The sequence below is a fragment of the Urocampus carinirostris genome, chromosome 6 (genome assembly GCF_059441175.1).
Source record: "Urocampus carinirostris isolate Australia breed hairy pipefish chromosome 6, RoL_Ucar_1.0, whole genome shotgun sequence".
NCBI lineage: Eukaryota > Metazoa > Chordata > Actinopteri > Syngnathiformes > Syngnathidae > Urocampus > Urocampus carinirostris.
Window position 1 is genome coordinate 23,494,041 of NC_142354.1, and position 24,904 is coordinate 23,518,944.

Below are 24,904 nucleotides of genomic sequence, written 5' to 3' on the forward strand. Positions count from 1 at the left end.
GGTACTCGAAAAACCAAAAAGCCAAAAAAGAGAAATGGTTTGGTCACCTTGAGTCTTTATATCTTGTATTCTTCCTTGTGCTGTGTGCACATATTTTTGATTGCACCATATAAAACAGCAGCATCCATTGGTCAAATATTAAACAGTGGCCCTTTAAAACACAAAAAAATGCGATGGATTTGGTAAATCAATTGTGCAAAGCATCCAAATTATGCAACATTATGATCCTATGTGGCAGCACGGCGGAGCAGTGGTTAGCGCGTGTGCGGCACAGTTCTGAGGTTGTGAGATCAAACCTCCTGTGTGGAGTTTGCATGTTCTCCCCGTGCTTGCGTGGGTTTCCTCCGGGCACTCCAGGTTTCTCCCACATTCCAAAAACATGCATTTCAGGTTAATTGGCCCGTCCAAATTATCCCTAGGTGTGAATGAGCGAGCGAATTGTCTGTCCCTGTGTGCCCTGCGATTGGCTGGCAACCAGTTCAGGGTGTCCCCTGCCCACTGCCTGAAGATAGCTGGGATGGGCTCCAGCACCCCCGTGACCCTAATGAGGATAAGCGGTACAGATAATGGATGGATGGATGGATGGATGATCCTATGTTTGTCAAAACAACATGGACACCCAAACCAACTCAAGTCAAGTCAAGTCACATTTATTTATATAGCCCTTAATCACAAAAATGTCTCAAAGGACTGCACAGGATTACTATTACAAAATTACACAATTACCTGATCTTAAACCAGCATGCGGGCAAGGAACAACTCAAAAACCTCAGTGTGAGGAGAAAAGACACTTGGTGAGCTGAAGTCGTGCAAGCTTTACCGACTCCAGTAAATATCCTGAGGTCTTCATACCTGTCAACCTTATCCCTATTCACGTTAAACTTATCATTTATAAATTGAATTGATTTGTATTGAATTTAATTGTCTTTAATGTCATTGATATCTAAGTTGTAAATTTTATGCAATGGGATTAGACTCCAAGGTAAGGTATATTGATTATTCTCTGTATGTTTTTCATGCCCGCTGTCGTGCCTTCACCATACCACACAGTGATGCCGTATGCCAGGAACCTCTCCACTGTGGCTTTATAGAAGGACACTCACAGCTTCTGTTCCAGCTTGTCCCTGTTGAGAACCTTCAGGAAGTGGAGTCGCTGCTGGGCCTTTCTTCCCAATGCTTTTGTTTTGGCGGACCAGAAGAGGTTGTAAGAGATGTGCATACCCGGGAGATAAAAGGAGTGAACTCTCTCCACGCAGTCTTCATGGATGACAAGTGGAGCTGGGTCTTTGCTAGGCTCCCTGAAGTCAAGCATGAAGTTTTTTGAAAATCATGTCGTCAGCATCTCCACCTCCTTCCATCATGCCGTCTCACTACTATCGGATACGAGTACCCCACAAGGTGTTGTCATCAGCGAACTTCACAATCTGTTTGGGGGGCAGGTTGGTGAACAGTCTGGTGTATACAGGGTGAACAGTAGAGGGCTCAGCACACATCCTTGGGAAGATCCTGTGCTCAGCAACAGGATGGAAGAGACATGACCAGGCTGCTGGTCTGCACAGTCCCTCAGCACCTTTTCTGGTGCTCCATCAGCTGCCTTCCTGGGGTTCACAGTCCTCAACACACATCTCAGGCTCCTGATAGACCAGTGTGCTGATGGTGATTCCTGGCGGCTGTGGTGCGTCAGCTGGAGGCCTGCCAACATCAAAGCGGGTAAAGAAATGACTTTCTCTGGTTTTTCGAATTTAAACAACAAAAAATCTTGATTTGAAACTAATGTTTAAGTCTACGGCTTCTTTATTTTCAAGTAAGTAGCTTTTTGTGCCTAAATAAACCACCCCGATGATCGTATTAGATATGCATTTTGCTAAAAGTTTGTCAATTACAGTTTTAAACAAGCTCATATATTTTGCACATTTTTTTTTTCAATTTTTTGTCGACAAATTGTGTTTTTCATGTGTAATTAGTGAGTGCGAGATAGCGTCTACCGTTTTTTTAGGGCCAAAAGGTTTGCAAGTACATTGATGGACCCCCATTTCTATAATTTATAAGTTTCACCCATTCTTTATGTTTTTTTAATCAGTTCAAATTATGTATATGCCGTAAAACAATTTTTGTAGGAAATATTTTCAAAATATACTGCTAGGTATAATAAGTGAATTTACTACAAGTGGGGAAATGACAAAGACAAATGTTGTAAGTGTTGTTTATTCGGTAAACAAGATAAACTTGTTTACATCAATTATATTTGCTTTTCTTCTTCATAGTCAGCCTTCCTGGGTGTAAATGGTTGCTGCGTTGCGTTTGTGAGGTTTATTATTGCTTACTAACGGGATTTGCCATCATTATTAGGTGGAGCGATTGACTGAGGTTGACAGGTATGTAAATATCCTTAGGTTCTAACATCTGAATGATGTATTTTGTTGACGTTTTCTGCGCGCGGGAGAGTTCAAAGCGGATTCAAACGCGCATGCACGTGCAACTTGTGCAAGCGCACTGTCCCCGAGCGCCTGTGACGACACAGCCCTTTTGGTGGGACGTTTGCTGTTGGCTGAGAGGAAAACATCGGCGCGCATATGCTGTGCACACTTCTTGTCTGCACATTGCTCGACGTGAAGAGGATGCAGCAGCACTTGCTTTTACTCTTTCATGTGAGTTTTTATTTAAAAAAACATGCCAAAAATCATTGTTAGGATGTATTTCCATCTATAAGCGATTTTTTGGGGAGGAGGGGTTTGCTATTTGGAAGCAAAATCGAACTTGAGTTAAGGAACTGGCTATGCTTGGAGGATATTACGCGTGACGCACGCGGCCGCGCCGATGGAGGTCTTTTCGAACCATAGCGACCCATGGCCGCTAAACGACTCTTGGTCCTCGGAACCAAACCGGACCAACCCCCTGAAGCGGAACGAAGAGGTAGCCAAGGTGGAAGTGACAGTTCTAGCCTTGATCCTTTTTCTGGCGCTCGCCGGGAACCTGTGCGTCCTGGCTGCCATCCGCAGCGCAAAGCACAGTCAATCGCGCATGTATTACTTCATGAAGCACCTGAGCATCGCCGACTTGGTGGTGGCCATCTTCCAAGTTCTTCCCCAGCTTATCTGGGATATCACCTTCCGCTTTTATGGGCCAGACTTGCTGTGCAGGTTGGTGAAGTACGTGCAAGTGGTGGGGATGTTCGCTTCCACGTACATGTTGGTGCTCATGTCCGTGGACAGGTGTCTGGCAATCTGTCAACCCTTGCGCTCCCTGCACCGGAGAAAGGACCGCTTCTACGTGGTGTTCTCCTGGAGCCTCAGCATGCTCCTAAGCGTGCCCCAGATGTTTATTTTCTCCCTGCGCGAGGTGGGCTCGCCGGGCTCCGGCGTGTATGATTGCTGGGGCGATTTCATCCTGCCGTGGGGCGCCAAGGCGTACATTACTTGGATCAGCTTGACCATCTACATCATCCCGGTGGGGATATTGAGCGTGTGCTACGGACTGATCAGCTTCAAAATATGGCAAAACTTTAAGTTAAAGACCAGGAGGGAGCAGTGCATTAGCCTGACGCCCAAAAGCGGCAAAGGCGGCAGCGCTTTGGCACGCGTCAGCAGCGTGAAGCTGATCTCCAAAGCCAAGATGACAACAGTCAAGATGACTTTTGTGATCGTGCTGGCTTATATCGTGTGCTGGACGCCCTTCTTCTCCGTGCAGATGTGGTCGGCATGGGACCCTGCCGCCCCGCGCGAGGGTGAGTCCAAATTTTTATTCTCATTTACGCACCGAAATGCGCGTAAAATCACCAAATTAATTTCTTGACTGGGTTCTGACAAGAGTCATTAGATAATTCAAATGCACAATGAAGTTAATTATCCCGTGTCAAATTGTTTTTATATGCAGGCTTGATGCAGGTAACATTTGTAATTTTTGTCATCTCGTGGGAAAGCAAATTATAGCTAAGCATATCAACGCCTCGCAAGAAAACATGAAAATCCTCCTTAGATACGATTACGCACCGAGAATTGTGTAAAATCATCAACGTCAGTCAATAAACCAACTGACTTTCTTGACTGGGTTTTCATTTGAGGTCTTTTGCAAAATATAAGTAACGTGCACGGGTTAATTACCCGCAACAAGTGGATATTTGCAATTTCTGCCACCTTGTGGAGGAGCAAGTTATTGCTTCGTATACGAAAGGAAAAACACGTATGAAAATCCCCAAGTTGATATCATAAATACTGTAAATGGATCTCACTTGTGGGTGCCAAGGGGTGGTGAGGGCATATGGTTTTTCTTGGTATTGGTTGGGACATAGTACATTTGAAAAAAGTGATTAAATAATATTAGACGGGACAAATCGATGATTGCTCAATATTGGTGGGACTCAGAGGTGGGTGGTTACTCCATTACATTTACTTGAGTAGGTATGGGGACATTTTGTACTTCTAGGAGAATTTTTAAATCACTACACTTTTTACTTTTGTTTGATTAGTTTTCTGAATAAGAAACAGTACTCCTACTTCGCTACAATAGGCTACATTGAAGCCGTTACCTAAATGCCCTCAACGTAAGTACATGCATTTCTCCTTTCCTTGTGTTTTCCTTTTTTTTCAATTTGGGTTGCCGACACTTGGGCTAATGTTGTTCTTGTCCTCAGAGCCTAGTAAAATACCTACTGGGGCTTTAAATGGACTATTGGTGCTTAATGTATTTCTTTGTTTTATTCTATCAATATTTATTGTTTATTAAAGTACTTTAATTTACATTGATTATTTTTTTCCATTTTCATGTTAAATTCGATTCATTTTATCATGTAATTGAATGGTTGTTTAAAAAAGATAATCAATAATTAAGACATTGCTACGGTTACTCAGCCCTTGAATAGTTTTTTCACCAAGTACCTATTTGCTTTTGCTCGATTGATTATTTGGATGTCTACTTCAGTCATATCTTAACAGTACAGATGCTCTTCTACTTACGACCATTCAACTTACGTAAAACAGTAGATACGAACATTTTTTTCAAGATGTCGAAAAATATCCAGACATTGCTGTAAGTTAGATTTTGGATTGTGTGCACCTTTTTCTGAGTACAGGACATTACTGTAGTGCTTCTTTCCGTCGCTACCGGCCTGTGGCGCTGTGAGAGGTCACCCGTCATCCTCTTCTTCCTGTAAAGATACGGTACTGTATCACAGGCGCACTAAATACTTTGACATTTTTATTGTTTAATATCTCGTTCATCCATTCAATATGGTTGGTGTAAAGTTTAAAGAAGAGGCGAGCTGTTTCTCTTGAAATGAAAGTGGAATAAGAAAGCTTGATGCGGTTGAAAAAATGATTGAATTGCTTTTTTTTCGTCCACTTTCTACCATGGAGGAGAAAGTTGCCTAACTCTTGAAGCCCATATTCCAGAAGTAAGTTAAACCTAACTTTATTTGTCTTTATATTATTTTATGAAATGTTAATTTTTTTCGTACAAAACAATTCAAGTTACTTATACAAGCTTTAAACATACTTATATGAACCATAAACATACATTCCATACAAAATATAGAACTGAACCAACTAACAAAAACATTCAGCTTCCGAACGATCATCCGGAACCTATCTCGTTCGTAAGTAGGGCAGCGTCTGTACTTTTCCTTGAGTACAAATTTTCGCTACCCTACCCACCTCCGGTGGGGACACATACCCTCCGTCAATGCCAAAACTGCAGTACTCCCATAGAGCAAATAACCTGTGTTTGCATTATACTTAGATTTAATTCATTTTTTTAGCTATGCATAATAGTGTTGACAAGAGTTAATTGTTAAGGCTTAAAGCTTTTAACCATGGAGTTAAAGAGTACACTAATGAGTTAATACTTTAAAACTTTAAATCTTCAAGTTTTGGGGTTCACAGATACATGCTTTTACTTTAACAGCACAAATTACTAAATACTTAATATTTCATGCTGAGAACACATTAGGACCTTCACCATTTGTTTATTAGCATACTTGGTGCCATTGATGACTAAGGCTGTCAAATATGTGTTTTTAGAATACAATGTAATTCATTTTCATTGTAACATGCACAACGGAATTAGAAACTGCCATCCTAATGGTGCAAGATAATTTACAACACAATTAAAAAGCAGAGCAACATGCATAATAAATTAAGCGTTATAGTGTCAAAATAAATTAAAATACGTAAAATAATAAAAAAAGTAGAGATAAAGAAGAAACTTTTGTCAGTGAATGTGTAAACTACATAATGTAACAATATTATCATAATCATTAAAGAGACAGTGTGTAATATTTAGTGCCTCCTAGTGGTACAAAACACATTTAGTAAAAAAAAAAACATTTATATACTAGGATAAAACACATGCACTCTCATGCCAATGTTAATTTTTATAACAAAATCACAAGTCGACAAATTTGTATTAATTTTACACAATGGAATCTCTACATTGTAGTCGCTGCCATGTTTGCCAAGCATGTTGCTACACTGTGCTCTGAGGCACTGGTTTTCGTTCGCACTAGACAATACAGGGTAATATAGTGGTCAAATATTACACAATGGAGCTTTAATCAAATTTGCAAAAAAAATGCCAAGGCACAGCCGTATTGCTTTGTATTATTTCTGTTCCAAAGCTTTGAGCCCTCAATGTCAAGATTTCCCATTGCCCTCACTTGGGTCCGCTCATTTGGCGCCAGCTGTTGCTCGTTGCCTGATTGGCTCCCCTCCTATTTAAACTCAGTGCTCTCATTCACTCCTGGTCAGTCCGTCAATGAACCTCTGCACTTGCAAGACGTGTATTTTGACTCTGTCTGGTATCCTGCTTATGTATCCAGTATCCGGTATCGATCCCGTCTGTCCCGTCCTGTCCGGTATCTTACTCGTGTATCCAGTATCCGGTATCGATCCCGTCTGTCCTGCCCTGTCCGGTATCTTGCTCATGTATCCAGTATCCGGTATCGATCCCGTCTGTCCCATCCTGTCCCGTCCTGTCCAGTATCTTGCTCGTGTAACTGGTATTCGGTATCAATCCCCTCCTGTCCGGTATCTTGCTGTTGTATCCGGTACCGATCCCTTCTGTCCCGTCATGTCCAGTATCTTGCTTGTGTATCCAGTATCAGGTATTGATCCCGTCTATCCTGTACTGTCCGGTATCTGCTCGTGTATCCTGTATCTGGTATCGATCCCGTCTGTCCTGTCCGGTTTTGATCTTGTCTGCCCATGGCTTCCTGTTTTCCCGCGCCTGATTTCTCTGTCTCACTTCTTCTGCCCAGCAATCACCGAATCCCTGGCGTTTGTGTTTCCACGCATGAGCGCCCCGTTTCCGTAAAATAAAGCTTGTGTGAAAATGTTACGCGTCTGGGTCCACCATCTGTTCATATTCTGATACTCAAGAAACCAAAAAAAAAAATAGCAACAAATATGCCAAAACAATCACTGAGATTATTTTCGGGGCTTTACATGCTGCTTGTACTGTTAAAGCCCATATGAGTAAACAAAGCAGACGGAAGCTTAATGTCAACTCACCACAGAAATTCAAATGTGCTGTCATGGAGATTAGATTTCAAAGGTGCACTGCAGACTTCCAAATGTTAATGTTAAATACTTTACCACAAAATGCATAGCCAAGTAATGGTTCAATGAGTACGCAGAGCGCTGGCCTTTTAAGCGCAACTGCACCTATTAGATTTTTGTGTCAGAGCATTTAGGGGTGCAGTTACACTTAAATCCAGAGATGACAGTCACAAGTCAAAAAGCAACAAATACTGCAATGCACCTTAAAATCCTTAACAATAGCTTACATTAATGTCTTTTAACCATTGTGCCGGGACGTTGTGCCATGAGACCTTGTCTAGTGTGAATTTCCAAATATCTTTTTTGCAGAAAACTTGCCGTGGTTCAGTATCTTAGCTTTCTTTCAGCCCAGTAATTGTCATATTCATCCATATTAATCGCTGGCAGCACTTTAAAAGTCCACATCCATCTGTGCTTCCTGTTTGCCTGTCATTTTTACTCTATTCTGGCTGCTGTTTCATTTTTGTTTCTTCCTCTTCTCTGCCTGGCAGGCTGGAGGCAGAAAGCCAGCCAATGAGAGAGAGAGACACACAGACATAGAGAGAGAGAGAGAGAGAGAGAGAGAGAGAAAGAGAGAGAGAGAGAGACAGAGAGAGAGTGTGTGAGAGAGAGTGAGAGAAAGACAGAGAGAGGAAGAGAGAGGGAGAGAGAGAGAGAGAGAGAGAGAGAGAGAGAGAGAGAGAGAGAGAGAGAGAGAGAGAGAGAGAGAGAGAGAGAGAGAGAGAGAGAGAGAGAGAGAGAGAGAGAAAGGCCCAATGGGTAGAGAAGCAGTACTTTGAGCAAATTGGTATTGATACCAGGACAATCATATTGATCTGATCCAATTACTTGCTTAATATCAATAATATCGTTATTTGGAACATTTTGGACCGCAAGTAATCACAAGATTCTTTGTTTGAACGAGTAGCATTGAGATTGATTACCTCAATTAGTTTCACAATTCGCGGATTCCTTAACTGCCAGTGTCCCCAGGGCACCAGTACTTGTGGTGTGTCTTGGGCGGTGCCCATCCCTCACATGCCATTTTTTGGGGGTAGGGGTTTCCTCCCACACATAAAACAGATAGTATGGGTTTCCATGGATACCAGTAGCAAGAAAAGCCTTTTGACTGACTTCTGACTCAGATTCAGTACCTTCATCATCTGGTCGCTGTTTATTTCCGGTGTCAAGGATCATCCCTCTGCAGGCAAGAAAAAGGTCAGGGGTTAATGAGGTGAGAATAAAAATGTATTTTCCAGTAAACTGTATACAACCCAACATAAAATTCAGGTCTGTCGACCCGCACTGTATTTCAGCGATCTGCAGGAGGCCCCCCACACATACACCTTGGGGATATTGCATGAAACTAAGATAAGCGATTGAGACTATATATGTTATGTTATTTAGCCTCAAGTCGGTTGCATGAAAGCAGGTTAAAGTTAGCTTGGCCCAATTGCTACAGTGATATAGTGATATATTCAGAACAACCAAACAACCAGGCTACATACATATATATATATATAAATATATATATATATATATATATATATATATATATATATATATATATATATATATATATATATATATATATATATATATAGTATGTGCATAGCGATGCTAAATGGGTCTGTTTTTGCTGGCATATTGTGTTGTTAGCCAAAAACGCAGCCAGTGTTTCTTTAGCAATTCTTAAAGGCGTCCTTCTCCCCTCGTGGCTTGGCATGCTGCGTAGTGTCAAACGGCTAATCATTAATCAAATCAGTGTGCGCCGCGGAGCGCCCCCGCCTTCATGTGCGCCCTTGGGGGTCACGTTGGCGCACGTCGTTGACATTTAGTGGCAATAAGGCGCCTAGCGCGACAGGTCGACAGCCCCCGCGGATGCTGGAGAGGCTTGCCCCCTTGGATTTTGTCTACAAGAAAGCAGACGTTGGTGAAATCGCATGCAAAGCTGTTGTCTGCATGGACAAGCCTGTTGACTGGAGCAGTGTTTCTCGACCTTTTTGGGCAATGACGCACTTTTTTTTCATTGAATTTTTTTTTTCGGAGTACACCATCTGTCGGAAATGTTCAAAAATGTATTCGTAATGAGTTCAGCTTTTTTTTATTTTTTATTTTATTTAATATTAGAGATGTATGGAATATGGAACTTTTTGACCAGCAGACGCCATCTCCTGGCTTGGGTCATCATTGCAGCCTCGGTCAAGCTTCTTATGATGCACATAGTATGCGCTTGAAAAAAACTCTTCCATTTTCATTTTCTTGGGGTCTGCATTAGTCTCGACTCCATACAGGCCTTTTCTTACTCCCACCATTTTCACGCAAATAAACACCAAAAAAAAGATGCAGACGAACATGAAGTTACTGTCCAACCCCCACCTTTAAATCATCATCTTGCCTTGATTGACAGTATAACGTTTTATTATCATGTCTGATCACCGTGGCTCAGTAGGCCATAAAATTATTTTAAAGTTTAGTAGACACTCAAATTAAAGATATATCAATGGATTTTGAACTTGCAAAGAATACAGGAGTGAGCCCAAACCCCTGTAAGAAATTCCCACATGTCTTTTTATTCTCTTTATTTATTTATCTATTTTCTGCTTCTTCCTTAGGGCCATCACCACCCTAAACACACAAAAGTGTAAAAACATTATTTTTATTATTTTTTTTCTGTTTTTGTTGTTGCTAAATGAAACTGGGGAAAAATATATACTATTGCATGGAACTGTGAACATATACACTGTAGCTTGTGAATTATATTGTGTTTTTTTTTAATTGCTGCTGCTAAATGTTATTGAACTTATTTTCATTGCACTATTGTTACAATGCACTACTCTTTTAAATTAATAATTTAGGCATGCATGTTTTTTTAAAGAACTGTGTTATATTTTTTTGCCTATTTATCCTGCTAGTCTATTATTTTTTGGTTCAGAGTCTATAGTACACGTTTTACCCTGGAGTGCCATGTCTAATCTTGTTGCATACCATGTTTCACAACGTGGATATCAATGACAATAAATACAATTCTATTCTATTCTATTCTATTCTATTCTATTCTATTCTATTCTATTCTATTCTATTCTATTCTAATAAATCTCCTAAGTTACAAAAAGCATATTGTCCTAAAGGGTGTGGATATCAAAGCACAGCAAGATGATTGGCAGATGGTGACAAGGATGTAAACTATGCTTACTAGTAAAATAACGAACAACAGTGCTTAATAATGGAGAACGTAATGAACTAGCAAAATTATCTACTCATTTTGCTGATTTTGTGGATTGTATTGTTGAGATCTGGTGTGCCACCTTGCCCCAAAGGGCACAAACCGGGTTTGCAACTCGGGGTGTCTCCAATCACCACATACCTGTCCTTAATTATCCTGACCCTGTATAATGACTGTTTGGACAGGGCGCGGGGTCGGGTCATTGCGTTAGCATTTCCACTGGGATGAAAGGCTTTTTTTTTGTTTTGTTTTTTATTTTTTTATTTTCTGGTTTCTTGTTTGGACAGTTTGTTTGTAGTATTGTGAACTCGTGTTTGTTTGTTACTGTTTTCCTAGCATCTGCATTCCTTTCCGGTCTTTGTTTCTTGTTTGGACATCATCAATTTTGAATTTGTTAGGACATGTCATTTGTTTTGGGATCCCTTTTTGTTTGTTACTTTGTTCCTGGTTTTGTTATGAAAAGTAATATTTAGTACCTCCTAGGGTATGAAAAACTTTAATTCAGTAAAAAGAAACATTGATTTCAATACTAGGCAAAACTTCTTGGATTATTATACCAATTTTATTTTATTTTTGAAAAAAATCAGAGGTCAAGAAATTTGTATTTCTTTTACATAATGGAATCCCTACCTAAGGTTGCCGCCATGTTTGTGTGGCAACTCTCTTTCACGCTGTGCTCTGTGGCACGGGTTTTCGTTTACATTACACAATACAGTACCATTTAATGGTCACATATTACACAATGGGGCTTTATTTCAAACACCGCTGCCCCAGTTCCTGCTTCCCTTTACTTTGGTCCACCCAGCTAACCTAACATAGATTTTTTTTTATCTGGTGAAATGAGTTAATACAAATAATAATGAATAAATAACAAGAGAAAGGCAATGCTTAGTTTACAAAAAATGATTTAAACATATATTGTAAAATGAGAGAAGTTGTACATACTAATGAAATTATAAAAATATAAAACAAATATCATTAAAAATTATAACTAATGAATAAGTAAAATGAGGAAGAGGTAAAAAAGAGTCAAAATTATATTGTGAAAAGAGAGAAAACATAAATAGAAATTAGCGTAATCATCTGATATTTTTTCTTATTTTATAGATTTCTTCCACACAACAAAATCAGTAAGTTTTATTAAAAAACTTTTTTAAATCATACCAGATTCCTTTTTAAATGTCAAGTAGCCTTTAAATTGCCTTCAAGTACCCCCGTTAAATTTAACCTTATGTCCTATATTGTGGTCTGCAGTTGAAGTATAGAACTACATTGTGCAAAACTCATTGCTTTTCAAAAATAATTTGTTCTGCTATGTAGCCAAGCAACAAATCTCGGTCGGGGGGAGTCAACTGAATGTTTTGCTTTCATCTAACAAAGAGGGGATATTTTTCTTCCCTATAATGGTATTTCCTAAAGCCTCATGAGAGCAAAAGAAAAAAAAAAGTATTGAATAACCTTTACATCGAGCAAAACAAAAGGGTCAGGAAAAGGGCTCATTGAAAGGGGACAGTAAATAAACTTTGATGAAGAAAAATATTCTACATTCAATTGTAGAAGGTGAGTGTTTCAATGCCATCCTTGAGTCTCTTGCCACTATATTTGCTTTGGACATAAGAGTTTCACTTCAGTGTACTTAAAGGGACCGTGTGTATCATTTAGTGCCATCTAGTGGTAAAAAAACTTGATTCACTGTGTAGTATATTGTTTTGAATAACAGGCAAAAATACATCAACTGTTGTACAGTATGAACATGCATTATTTATAAACTTGTAGGTAGAGGATTTTTTTTAATTTGAGATAAACATATCTCGTGTTTTTTTCTTTTTTTATACTTTTCTTTTCATATTTTGTCTTTTTTCACTTGCTTATTTCAGTTTTCTTTTTTCTTCTTTTCTTTTGTTTTTCCTTTATTTTACTTTCATTTTTTTCAGCTTTGTCATTCATTTTTTTACTTTTTTCTCTTCACAAAAGGCTTGCCAAACTGGAGGATAAAAATGTTTTGGTCACTTTTTGGTCCCTTTGAGTCTCTGTAGTTTCTTCTTTGTGCTTTTTAAAGCTATTTTTAGGTTGCATGATAGAATAAAGCGACATCTAGTGGTCAGATATTAAACACATTCCCTTTGGAATAGGGGTCACAAACGTTTTTGATGATATAACCCATGAAAGCAAAATATTTAAATTTGTTTCTGTTAAAGTTCCGCTATTTATATTTTAATACAAAATTAAACAAACCTGCCAAACCTCCGCTCCAGACAAAAGCTAATTTTTCTGTTGGTTTAATTTCACCGTGCAACGTTTGATGATTTCATAAAATATATGAAATTATGATAGTGCCAGAACCTGTGTCTGTCACGTGGATTACCAGAACAGAGCAGAGCAGGGGACCCCAGAGCGTTCGTTACAAGTCTTTTATTTGGGGAAGCACAAGGGTTAGCGGGAAACTTCGGACGACGTAGCCAATCGTAGCGTGGGACGGAAGCAGGTTGAGTTTACCGGGACTGAAGAGATGATCGTAGCTTGGGACGGAGCAGGTCGGATCGGAGGCAGGCAGAGAGAATCAGGTAAACAAGGCACAGGTAATCGGGAGCGTCATACGGGGTACAGATGTGATCCTCCGACAAGGAGTTCTCCGCGTAACGCGTTTAAAAGGGGAGCATTGACCAATCAGGAAGCACATTCCAGCGCGCCACATGATTACCCCAGGTGACTCCACTTGGGTAATCATGACAGAACCCCCCCCTCAAGGAACGGCTCCAGAAGTTCCCCAGGAAAAAAAATAAAAATAATTTTAACCCAAGACACGTCACAGGGAAACACAGGCAGATCAGGACAGGCAGAATCAGAAGAGTCCAGACTCAGGGGGGTCGGATTCAGAAGAGTCCAGACTCAGGGGGGTCGGATTCAGAAGAGTCCAGACTCAGGGGGGTCAGATTCAGAAGAGTCCAGACTCAGGGGGGTCAGATTCAGAAGAGTCCAGACTCAGGGGGGTCAGATTCAGAAGAGTCCAGACTCAGGGGGGTCAGATTCAGAAGAGTCCAGACTCAGGGGGGTCAGATTCAGAAGAGTCCAGACTCAGGGGGGTCAGATTCAGAAGAGTCCAGACTCAAGGCAGGCTTGGGAGTCGTTCGCAGTCATACGGCCGGAGGTGCCTTAGCCAATTTCGCCATGTCGGAAATGACTTGCCGAACTGCACAACAGGAATCGCGCTGCTGATTCAGACTTTTATAGCGGTCAGGGGGCAGATGTACGAACGCGGGGTCCATTCTGGTCGGAGGATTCTGTCACGTGGATTACCAGAACAGAGCAGAGCAGGGAACCCCAGAGCGTTCGTTACAAGTCTTTTATTTGGGGAAGCACAAGGGTTAGCGGGAAACTTCGGACGACGTAGCCAATCGTAGCGTGGGACGGAAGCAGGTTGAGTTTACCGGGACTGAAGAGATGATCGTAGCTTGGGACGGAGCAGGTCGGATCGGAGGCAGGCAGAGAGAATCAGGTAAACAAGGCACAGGTAATCGGGAGCGTCATACGGGGTACAGATGTGATCCTCCGACAAGGAGTTCTCCGCGTAACGCGTTTAAAAGGGGAGCATTGACCAATCAGGAAGCACATTCCAGCGCGCCACATGATTACCCCAGGTGACTCCACTTGGGTAATCATGACAGTGTCACATGTCAACGAAGATTGTTGAGGTTCACTTTGACAGTCATTTTCTTCTACTGGTTTCAAAACGAGGTGTGAGCAGAGCTTTTTCTGAAAAAGGTCACAAAATACTGCAAAGGAGAAGGATACGGAGGCATTTAACTCAGTTCCGTGACATGGTCACAGTTCTAACCTTACGGATTGAGTAATTAGTAGAGAGTAAAGGGTAGAAGCACGACCTCACACTCGCTTGCGTGTTCTGATTTATCTTATTGGATAAAATCCTGATGACATTTCTTCTTACTAGGCGAAGATAGAAAAGCGCTCCTCCTGCATGAATTTTATCTACGAGCCAGATGTGGTAACGAAAAGAGCCATACCATTCCGACCCCTGCTTTACAGATCGACCCAGCAAATATCATGATCTTGTTTTTTTTTTTTTTTAAATTCCCCCGTTTTTCTGCATAGGTGCAAGAAGCAGTCCGACGGCTGCTGTCCACGTGAACAAGCCCCCAGCAAGGCCCCAGACGTCAAACACACGTGCCGGTGTTTGCGTAGCGCAGATAGGCAGAGTTCCTGCTCCTGCTTCTGCTTCTGCTGCTGCTTGTAAGCAGATCACTATTCATTGGACTGACACTAATGTCAACGTAACAGTAGACAGCATAGACCAATAATCTCAGGTGCAGCTCGATGCATGCGGAAATTACCGTATTTTCCGGACTACAGGGCGCACATAAAAACCTTCGATTTTTTTCAGTGCGCCTTATCAATGAATATTGAGTCACAATAGGTCTCGCAACTACGATAAGCAGACGCCGACTCGATTTTCCCCCATAGATGAAGTAATGCTCGGTGCATGCTGGGATATTTATACCGGCGTTGCAGTTCTTAACCAATGAGTCAATCATTATTCTAATCAGTCACTATTGGCTAAAGGGATTTGGAGATAAAAGAGGCGGGCCTTTTTTGCAGGCTCGTGTAGGCTAAAGCGGGGTAAAACAAAGCCTGCAATTGGCCAAAAAATATGTGTATCACAAGTTAGGTTGGTCTATAACCTAAAGAATTGTTTTTCACTAGTCTTGTTTATTTGTTTACGGGAATCATGGGGCTAAACAGACAGCTAGCAACAAGCAACGTCCATTGATGCAGAGATGCAGAGATTATATGGATATACATTGGCACCTATTTAATCTTTTAATTATAAATGAACACTCTTGGGGTTTAAACGTTTATTCTACAGAGTCTGGCCATTTTCTAAGGTGACAAAATGTCTACGAGCACTGTTGTGGATCAACAGTTTGGTTTGTGAATCCATTGAGGTTCTTGCTTTTTTCAGAAGTTTGTTGTTAAGAACGGCTAGGGGAAATGTACTTGTAGCAAGGTAGTACCCGACATAAACTATAGAGAAATGTGTTGCAAACATCTGCTGCTCAAGCTGCAAATGGCAAATAACTTCAAATCATTCTAATTGTTCTCTTCCTGCACGTGTTTGGCTTGTCAACCAGGTGCTAGCGGCTTGCCAACATTTTTTTTATTTTATATCTTTATAAAAGTACCTCTAAACACCAGAATTTCAATATACCAAAAACTTTTTCACCATACATAGAAAAATCAATTTCATGAGCAGTCCCAGAGACTACCACTAGAGAACACGCAAGATTGCTCACCACTTGCGACTCCTTACCAGCATCAGCTCCACCAGTATGCACATGCAAATGACAAAACAAGAAATAAAAGATTGTGCTGAAAAATATTTTGTGTGTATGATCATTTAAAGTTCCGTCAATATGTTCCCCATACTAATGGTTGTTTTTAGCTCTACTACAAGTTGTTCACATCACAGGATTTCGGATCATGGTACCTGCAAATCTTCTTTATTAAGTGATGATGCATCTTACAAACACAACGCAGCACCTTTTTACTCACAAGACAGACTATGCTGAATAATGCAACGATATTAGCAATCATAATAATGTTGTCGTCTGCTACCAGTGAAACACGATCCGGATTAGAACTGAAATAGAAAAAAAAAAAAATTGTCCCTTTATCAAAAAGTTATATGGCATACACAATGTGAAGTTATCAAAAAAAACATATAAAATACAGAGTTAACTGTCATGGTTCCATGCCTGCTAACCACAGACTATTATTACACCATCTCCTGATCTAAAACCTACATGAGGGCAAGAGAAAACCTCAACAGGAAGAATATAAAGAAACCTTGAGAAGGGACTGCACATGAGGTAATTCCCCTTCTAGGATGACCAGGCTGCAAACGGATGTTACAATAACAAATAATACATAGATATTGTCAACATGAACTATAGATCATCCATAAGGTATAGAATTGAAGTGTGTTTTAAGCCTAGATTTAAACTGTTCTACTGAGGTTGCAGATAGAATCTCAGGGGGCAGAGCATTCCAAAACACAGGGGCTGGAAAGGAGAACGGTCTCGAACCTGCGGATCTCTTCTTGGATCTTGGGATCACTAGTAGACCAGCATTTTCAGAGCAAAGGCTCCGGACCGGAACATAGGGGGGAATTAAATCTGAAATATATGAGGGACCAAGTCCATGCATAATTTTGTATAAAACCAACAGAACCTCATCTCATTAGCCGCACCGCTTATCCTCAGTAGGGTCCCGGGGGTGCTGGAGCCCATCCCAGCAATCACGGCAGCACGGCGGCGCAGTGGTTAGCGCGTGTGCAGACACAGTTGTAAGGTCTTGGGGACCTCCTGTGTGGGTTCAAATCCAGCTACCGGACTTCCTGTGTGGAGTTTGTATGTTCTCCCTGTGCTTGCGTGGGTTTCCTCCGGGCACTCCGGTTTCCTCCCACATTCCAAAGACATGCATTTCAGGTGGATTGGCCGGTCCAAATTGTCCCTAGGTGTGAATGACCGAGCGAGTTGTCTGTCCCTGTGTGCCCTGCGATTGGCTGGCAACCAGCCCACTGCCCGATGATCGCTGGGATGGGCTCCAGCACCCCCGCGACCCTACTGAGGATAAGCGGTGCAGCTAATGAGATGAGATGAGACCAACAGAACCTTAAAATGACATCTCAAGCCAACAGTGAGCCAAAGTCAATGCTTTTGCATGCCAGCAAGAAATCTCATTTCCTTGAAAATCACAATGATTTATTACTGCTGAGCTATTTTCAGAACTCGCGGGCACCACATTAGCTTAGACACAAATCTCATTTGAATATTGGTAGTCTCGTTGAACGATCTCACACTGTGCGATTCGTTGTGTGGTAAACCAAACCACCCCCGTCCCTCAATATTAAATAAATGTATACTATATATTATGATATTTAGGAAAATATTGTGCTGACCTCTAAAAGTGTGAAACTCTTGGTCTCTGTGACCATTAAGTGCCGAATGCAAATCAGTAGTAGAAGAAGGGTAAGTCAGCAAGCTCACTGGGAACATTTATTAATTTTATTTCTCATATGTTCCAAGATCGTCTGCCATTAAAACGAGCCAGGAGGGCAAAATGGGCAATCATGGGTGGAGGATAATGATTTTTTTTTTTTTTTGGGCCCGCAATTACCGCCTGCTGATTATTTTGGGCAATTCGTAATGATGACGTGTACCTGCACTGAAGCCGGAGGCTTTTTTTGCTTTCCATTTCAGCACTCCACCAGCTCAGTGAGGACTTGGCAAAATAAGTTAAGTGTCACTTTGTAAAATACAGTAGTACCTTTTCATACAAGCGTAATTCCTTCTAGGATCGTGCTTGGAGCTCGACTTGCTCGCGAAAATTTTCCCGATAGGAAATAACGAAACAGAAATTGGTCCGCTCCCGTCCTTCCAAAAGCATACATGTGAATCCTAAAGAGCTATAAAACACATCTTCTTGATCACAACATATTCAAATAGTATGTAAACCTAAAAATGAAGTATAAAGATAAATACGATATTATCTCACTTACATTTACATGATTTCACGTCATTTAAGTTTATTTTTGCATTGCAATAAAAAAAATCTAACCTCTTTGTCAGAAAATGATGTTTTAATCTATTTCAATATGTATAACTATATGACATTTTTACTTCAATTTACAACAAGATTATACTTACATATCATTTTTAAAAAATGTTTTCATTGTCAGAAAATGTCGCTTATTATAGTTTTTTTTCCTTCAAATTTTATGACATTTTTCTCTTAATTTATAGCCAAATTAAACCCTCATTGCAAAAATGAATTAATATTCTTAGCATATTGTCAGAAAAGATCGCTTATTTTAGTTTTTTTTTTATCATGATACAATCTTTTTTTTAAACTTTAATATATGGCTAAATTATATGCATATTATCAATAAAAATCTTTTTTGGGTAGAAAATGTAGCTTATTTTAGTTTTTTTCTTCAAATGTTATGATACTTTCCCTTTGATTTATAATTAAATTACACTGCCCTCTGTAATTTGATCTGAAACCTCAGTGGAACTGTTTAAATCTAGGCTTAAAACACACTTCTATTCCATAGCATATGAATATTTTCATGTTGACAATATCTGTGTATCATTTGTTACTGCAACATCCACTGCAGCCTGGTCATCCTGGAAGGTGGATTACGTCCTGTGCGGTCCCTTCTCAAGGTTTCTTCATTTACTTCATGTTGAGGTTTTCAGTTTTTCCTTGCCCTCATGTAGGTTTTAGATCAGGGGATAGTGTAATAACAGTCTGTGGTTTACAATAGTCTGGGGTCTGTGCAGCCCTTTGAGAGTCTTTATGATTAAGGGCATCACAAATAAACATGACTTGACTTGACTTGACATTGACAGCTTTTTTTAAGTTTTTTGGGGTACCTGTAGCAGCAAAATGCCGGACAATTATGTAAACTCCCTATAAGTGAGGCTCATTTTTTGTAAAAAAAAAAAAGAAACAAAAAAAAACGCTTGTTTTTTTGCCTGCAAGTCATTTAAAAAAAAACATGCACATTTATATGACGGTTCATGTATTTTTTGGTTATCATTTAAATAAAGTGTTTTTTTTTTTTTTAAAGAGTAAATTTCTTTACACCGGCGGTTGTCACAGAGGTGATAGACACATTTGTCAAACACCGTATGAGACAGAATTACCTTGCCAGAAATAGCATCCAACATGCCCCCAGGTTATAAGAATTTATTATACAAGTATCTACTTTGCCTCTTATTTTATCCTGTAGTATTGAATGTGCTTTATAGCAAGTTCTTTATTATTGTTCCTCTTTTACCTTCTGGCATCATCTGAATAGAATCCAGATTAGCTGCAGACATTTACAGTCTGTTTCTACTTAACTGTAAAAAACAGGCCTAAAAATGGAACATTTCCTATACTCACCTCGTCATGTTCCGGGCAGATCTGGGAAGAAAAACTAAAATCTCTCTTAACGGGCAGGACGCTAAAGGATAATCAGCCAGGATCATCTTTAAATCTATTAGTTAATTAAATAGATTTGCCGGTCTATTTTTTTTTATGACTTCTGAAAATGTATTTATGGGATTCATTGTATGGCAATATCTTTATATTCTTATGTAGTGACCGTTTTTTTTAATAAGGAATGAGAAATTAGAGGGAAATTATAATTAGCATAATGCACATACTGTATATGTGAAATGGACATCTACTACTGCTACTGTGAGTATACACATATTTATCCTATATCCTTAACATATTATTTTTAAAACATATTTTTATCCTTTTACACATTTTTATCTTAATTTGTCTTACTTTGCTCTGAAGGGAGAATCCCTCCAATCTTGTTATACTACTGTATAGGCCATTCATTCATTCATTCATTCTTATGCTGATGTAAAGAAAAAAATGTTTTGTAATTTATATTGAGTGTTTTCTTGGGGGCTGGGGGTAGTTGGGGGGTTCATGGACTTTATGTGCAGGTTTTTGGGAGAATTGCATAATTAAAGATATCTGGTATATCAATCTGTGTTCCATGGTATTGGTACGCACAATACTGACATCTGCCGCCATGTTCGTAGCCATACAATCAAGAACTTAAGATGTCCAGCTAGTGTGCAGTTATTTCATTATATATTGTGTTTTCAGAAACAATTTATTTTGAAAAAAAAAGCTAAAAATGTAAATATTAAAAAAGTCTCCTTTTTTTAGAACTATAGAGCAAATTCTATTTATCATAAGAACTACTTAGCCCTCAGTTTTGATGCAAATTTGATAAACAAATGCCGTGCATCTTGAAGCTGTTAATGAGGGGACGTTGTTATTCCAATATTCCGGGAGAAAGGGGTTTTGGGGATAAACAGGGAGGGTCTTCAACATTATGTCCATCAGGGAGCAAGGCACTGGCATAGTTCTGTCCATTGGGGAGGGGTAGAGAGAGTAGTTCTGTCATTGGGGGTTTGTAGCGTGCGCTGATACGCCAATAATCCCAGAGGCTTGAGTCCTTCTGTTAGCCCCCTGTCTGCTGTCTGTAGCTGGAGGGGGGTATTCCTATTTTTTTGTTCTATATTAACTACTGTACCGTACTACTCTCCGGTCTCCCGAAGTCCAGCATCAAGAGCATGCAGCTGGGATAAAATGTTGCAGCAAGACTTTTAACTAGGACAAGAGAGTTTGATCACATTACCCTGACACAGGCTCACTGGCAGCTTAAGATTCTAAGGGTTTGTTGGTGTTATACAAAACTTTGCATTGACTTGCCCCTCGTATCTTCCTGATTGAATTTCCCTCATGTTTCTGCTCTCACTTGGAAAACGCTAAACTACTTGTGATCCCAAGAGCCAAAAAGAAATCTGCAGGTTCGAAAGCTGTCTCAATTTGGGCCCAGGTGCTGTGTAACATCCGATCGGCAACCTCAGTGGAGGTTTTTTTTAATCTAGGCTTAAGACACATTTACATTCAGCCTGCTTGTTGCACGGTGCATTTCTAGTCATGTACCGAAATTTACGCCATCGCCAAAAACCTGCTGCATTGGTAAAGATCTTGGGACAGGAAGCTGTCAACTAGACATTCTGTTATTACCTATTTCATGTTGATGATGTCTGTGTATTGTCTGTGAATGCCCATGCAACATCCATTGCAGCCGGATCATCCGGGAAGGGGGATTACCTTATGCGTTCCTTTTCACGGATACTTAATTTTCCTCATGCTGAAGTTATTGAGTTTTTCCCTGCCCTTATGTAGGTTTTGGATCAGGGGATGTTATAATGGTGGTCTGTGCAGCCCTTTGAGACATTTTATGAGCGTTGTACAAAAGAAACATGACTTGATTTAACTTGTATATGAGTGGAAAGCTTGAATACATTTTGATATTCTGACAGTTAAACTTGTGTCTTGTGCTTCCTTTGCAGCGATGCCCTTCATCATCTCCATGCTGCTGGCCAGCCTCAACAGCTGCTGCAACCCGTGGATCTACATGTTCTTCGCAGGCCACCTCTTCCACGACATGCGACAGAATCTTTTGTGCTGCCCGACACGCTATTTCAAGTCTTCGGGGTGCCGTGGCGAGCGCGATCCCGACTTGGACAGCCACAAGAGCTTCTCCTCCACTTTAGTTATCAAGAGCACCGGAAGTCAGAGGAGCATCACACAGACGTCCAGCACGTGAGCCTGCTGCCTGCCTCCCAAAAGACTCAAAAGAGATTAAAGGAATATTTGATTTACAGAACAGATATTCATGATGTAAATAATAATACAAAGCTAATGGTACACTGATCCCATTTTGTTACAGCAGCAGTGAAAAAAAAAGACGAAACGTCACATTTGTCATTGATGCAGAAACAGAACAACAAGGGATCATTTTCAACCCAAATGATCCGAACTAACTTTGTAAATTACGTTGAAGGGACATTGTGTATTATCATGCGCCTCTGAGTGGTAAAAAAGTCTTTAAAATGTTTTGATATTGCTTTGAATAATAAGCAAAATTAGACAAACATGCATTTCTTGAATAACAAATGCAGCCCGTGAGGCTTTTTAATCCGGCCCGCCAAACATTAGCATTTTTTAAGATATTAGCTAATTGTAATGCAAAGGAAATTTGTTTTTTTAATGCATATTATACAATTTTTTGCTTAAAAAGGGGGTTTAATATATAGTGGTGTTTTAATTTTGAGTGTTTTAAAAACCAATTTGATTAAATGTTTTAGAAACAGATACAAATGAATTAAACACACATGTAGATGTCACTTTGAGTCTCTATAGTTTGTCTTCTTCCTTGTGCTAGAACTAATTTCCAGTTGCACAAAACAATACAGTGATATCTGGTGGTCAATTATTACACGGTGTCCCTTTAATGCAAAATGTAGGGGAAAAAAAGATAACAAAACATTGTTGCTTAATGGTGTGAATTTTAAACATGTATTTTATCATCACTTCATTACTTACTAACTTGCTGCAGAGGATAAAAGTAATAGAGTTTGTGTTAGAGACCTAATATGTATGGAGGACCAAAAATGCCCATTAGATTAAAATGTAATTAACCAATTAGAGGTGAAGATACAATTATCGGTAGAAAAAAATAAATGCGATTAATAATATAGGTTCACATAAATAAAAATCCATGTATTTATTAACAAAAGTAAAAATAAAATTAAATTATCTTAAAACTATTACAATTAATAGAACATTTAATTAATTCTTGAAATTAAAAAGATATGTAAAATATACCGTTAAGAAAAAAAATACAAGATTAAATTAGATTATATCGTAATCGTAAAAAATACTGTACATGTATTCATTGGTCGATACAGGTGACTATAATTTTTTTATTTGTCTTCAAACTAGTAAGAAAATACAAGATAAATACATATAAGTAATATATGTGAACATAATCAAAAATAAATATATTCATTGATGAATAAAAGCCCAAATAGATATTTTGTATTGTTTAAAAATGCCCATCAATAGAAAATAATCCATCAAAGGTGAAAAGCATTCTGCAGAAATATGATTTAAAAAAATAGATAAAATTAATTTGACATGAATCATGTATTCACTGACAAATAAAAGTACAAATATTTGAATGTAAAAATTCAAATTAAAAACTAATTGAACTATTTAAGAGTGAAATTTTTAAAGAATTAAAAGTTAAAAAAAAAGAAACACAAATAAACGATATACAGTAAATATATGTACACAAAAAAAATACATCCATTAAAGAAAGTAAAAATAAAAACATGTTTAAAAAAATCTATGTGGATAAATTGCAGATATAAATACACTAATACATTTAAACATCAATCAAAAAATAAAATATTTCATACTGCAGAAAATGACTGCACAAAATGCATCATGGGATGTTATTCAAAGGAAAGAAGAGGCCTAAAAGTTTCTTGTATTAAACTACTTTCCTAATTGTGGTATAAGTAGGGCCAAATCATGCAAGATTTGTTATTTTATTACTCTTTGAATAATATATGAAATACGTTTTTCACTTTTTATATTCATTTAAAAATGTGGCATTTTTGGTCCTTGATCATTGATAATTTGATAATTTCACATCTTCATTTCAACAATGTATCTCAGATAATTTCTTGCACGCTTATAATTGGATATTGTATATGCATGTTCCCGCACATGCTTGGTGTGCAGTAATTGTAAAGGGATGCTCATGTTGGTAAAACGTGTTGTTGACTTGGTTGATCGTGTCAAATATTTATACACAGTACTGTGTGATGTGAAAAGTCTCATTAAAATTGCTCTGGCAACGAAAATCAAGAGCAAAATGGGGAGAGTTTGTCCTTTATTTCCTTCCCTTGTGACGTTTGCATTCATTCTTAATAACAGCTCATAGATTATTGCCGCTGTTTAGATAGAGTGATCCAGATTCGCCTCGCCGAAGGGTAATTCTCTTATTGGAATTGTGAAAAATTCAACCCACATTTATGCATTATATACAACATAAAACAATCATTATAAATCTCAGACAATGCGGAAAAGCTTTGCTGTTAATACTTTCCGCTCAAACCTTGCAAGGCAATCACGGTCTCAAAAAAGTAACTTCAATCAATATTCCATTTCGGTCTAAGAAAAGGAAAGGTCGATAGTTGGTACTTTGCATTGAAATGTTTTTGACCGGACGAGGCAATGACTAAAAATATGTATAAGAATCAAAACAAAATCGTCTAAAGCTAATTATTTACACATCATGCTTTGCCTTGACAAATCTAGTGGCTTCCTCCAACCTGGGAACAGGAATAATTGGCTTTGATTAAAACCACTTAAGCTGATTTCAACTAGTAAACATGATCAGGATATTGTTTTTTGTGCACTCTGGATACTAACAGTGTTAGTGAAGGAAAGAGAGAGATAAATTCTACATTAGCTATAAGCTAATTCCTGCTGTTTTATCAAAGTAGGTAATCATTACATTAGCCCCTTAACAGTGGGATCAGTGTCTTGTCAACATTTAATTCAGAGGAGCCGGGAACCAGCAACCTCTTGGTCCCAAGACGAGCATTTTATCTCCTGAGCTACATATAATAAGTATGTAATATGTTATTTGCTACGTGTCAGAATTTGCAGAGTGAGGCATGGAATTCTCTTG

At 39.1% G+C, this 24,904-nt stretch overlaps 1 protein-coding gene across 2 annotated transcripts; it reads left to right on the forward strand.

Moving 5' to 3' along the window:
• The first annotated feature begins 2,559 nt into the window (after nt 1-2,559).
• Nucleotides 2,560-24,089, forward strand: oxtra (oxytocin receptor a). Of its 2 annotated transcripts, XM_088338356.1 has the most exons (3): nt 2,560-3,724; nt 14,866-15,003; nt 21,708-24,089. In XM_088338356.1, exons 1-3 carry the CDS (start codon nt 2,818-2,820, stop codon nt 21,962-21,964), a joined length of 1,302 nt encoding a protein of 433 aa, XP_088194482.1. In that variant the 5' UTR covers nt 2,560-2,817; the 3' UTR covers nt 21,965-24,089. The 2 variants fall into 2 exon arrangements, with proteins under 2 accessions (XP_088194482.1, XP_088194483.1); XM_088338357.1 differs by lacking the exon at nt 14,866-15,003.
• Nucleotides 24,090-24,904: the final 815 nt, after the last annotated feature.

What these genes read in the sequence shown, in the direction of transcription:
- oxtra (XM_088338356.1), top strand. Translation starts at nt 2,818, where the DNA reads ATGGAGGTCTTTTCGAACCATAGCGACCCATGGCCGCTAAACGACTCT. An exon ending in CCCTGCCGCCCCGCGCGAGG is followed by an intron (nt 3,725 to 14,865) that starts GTGAGTCCAAAT and finishes TTTTCTGCATAG; the next exon opens with GTGCAAGAAGCAGTCCGACG. An exon ending in TTCTGCTTCTGCTGCTGCTT is followed by an intron (nt 15,004 to 21,707) that starts GTAAGCAGATCA and finishes CTTCCTTTGCAG; the next exon opens with CGATGCCCTTCATCATCTCC.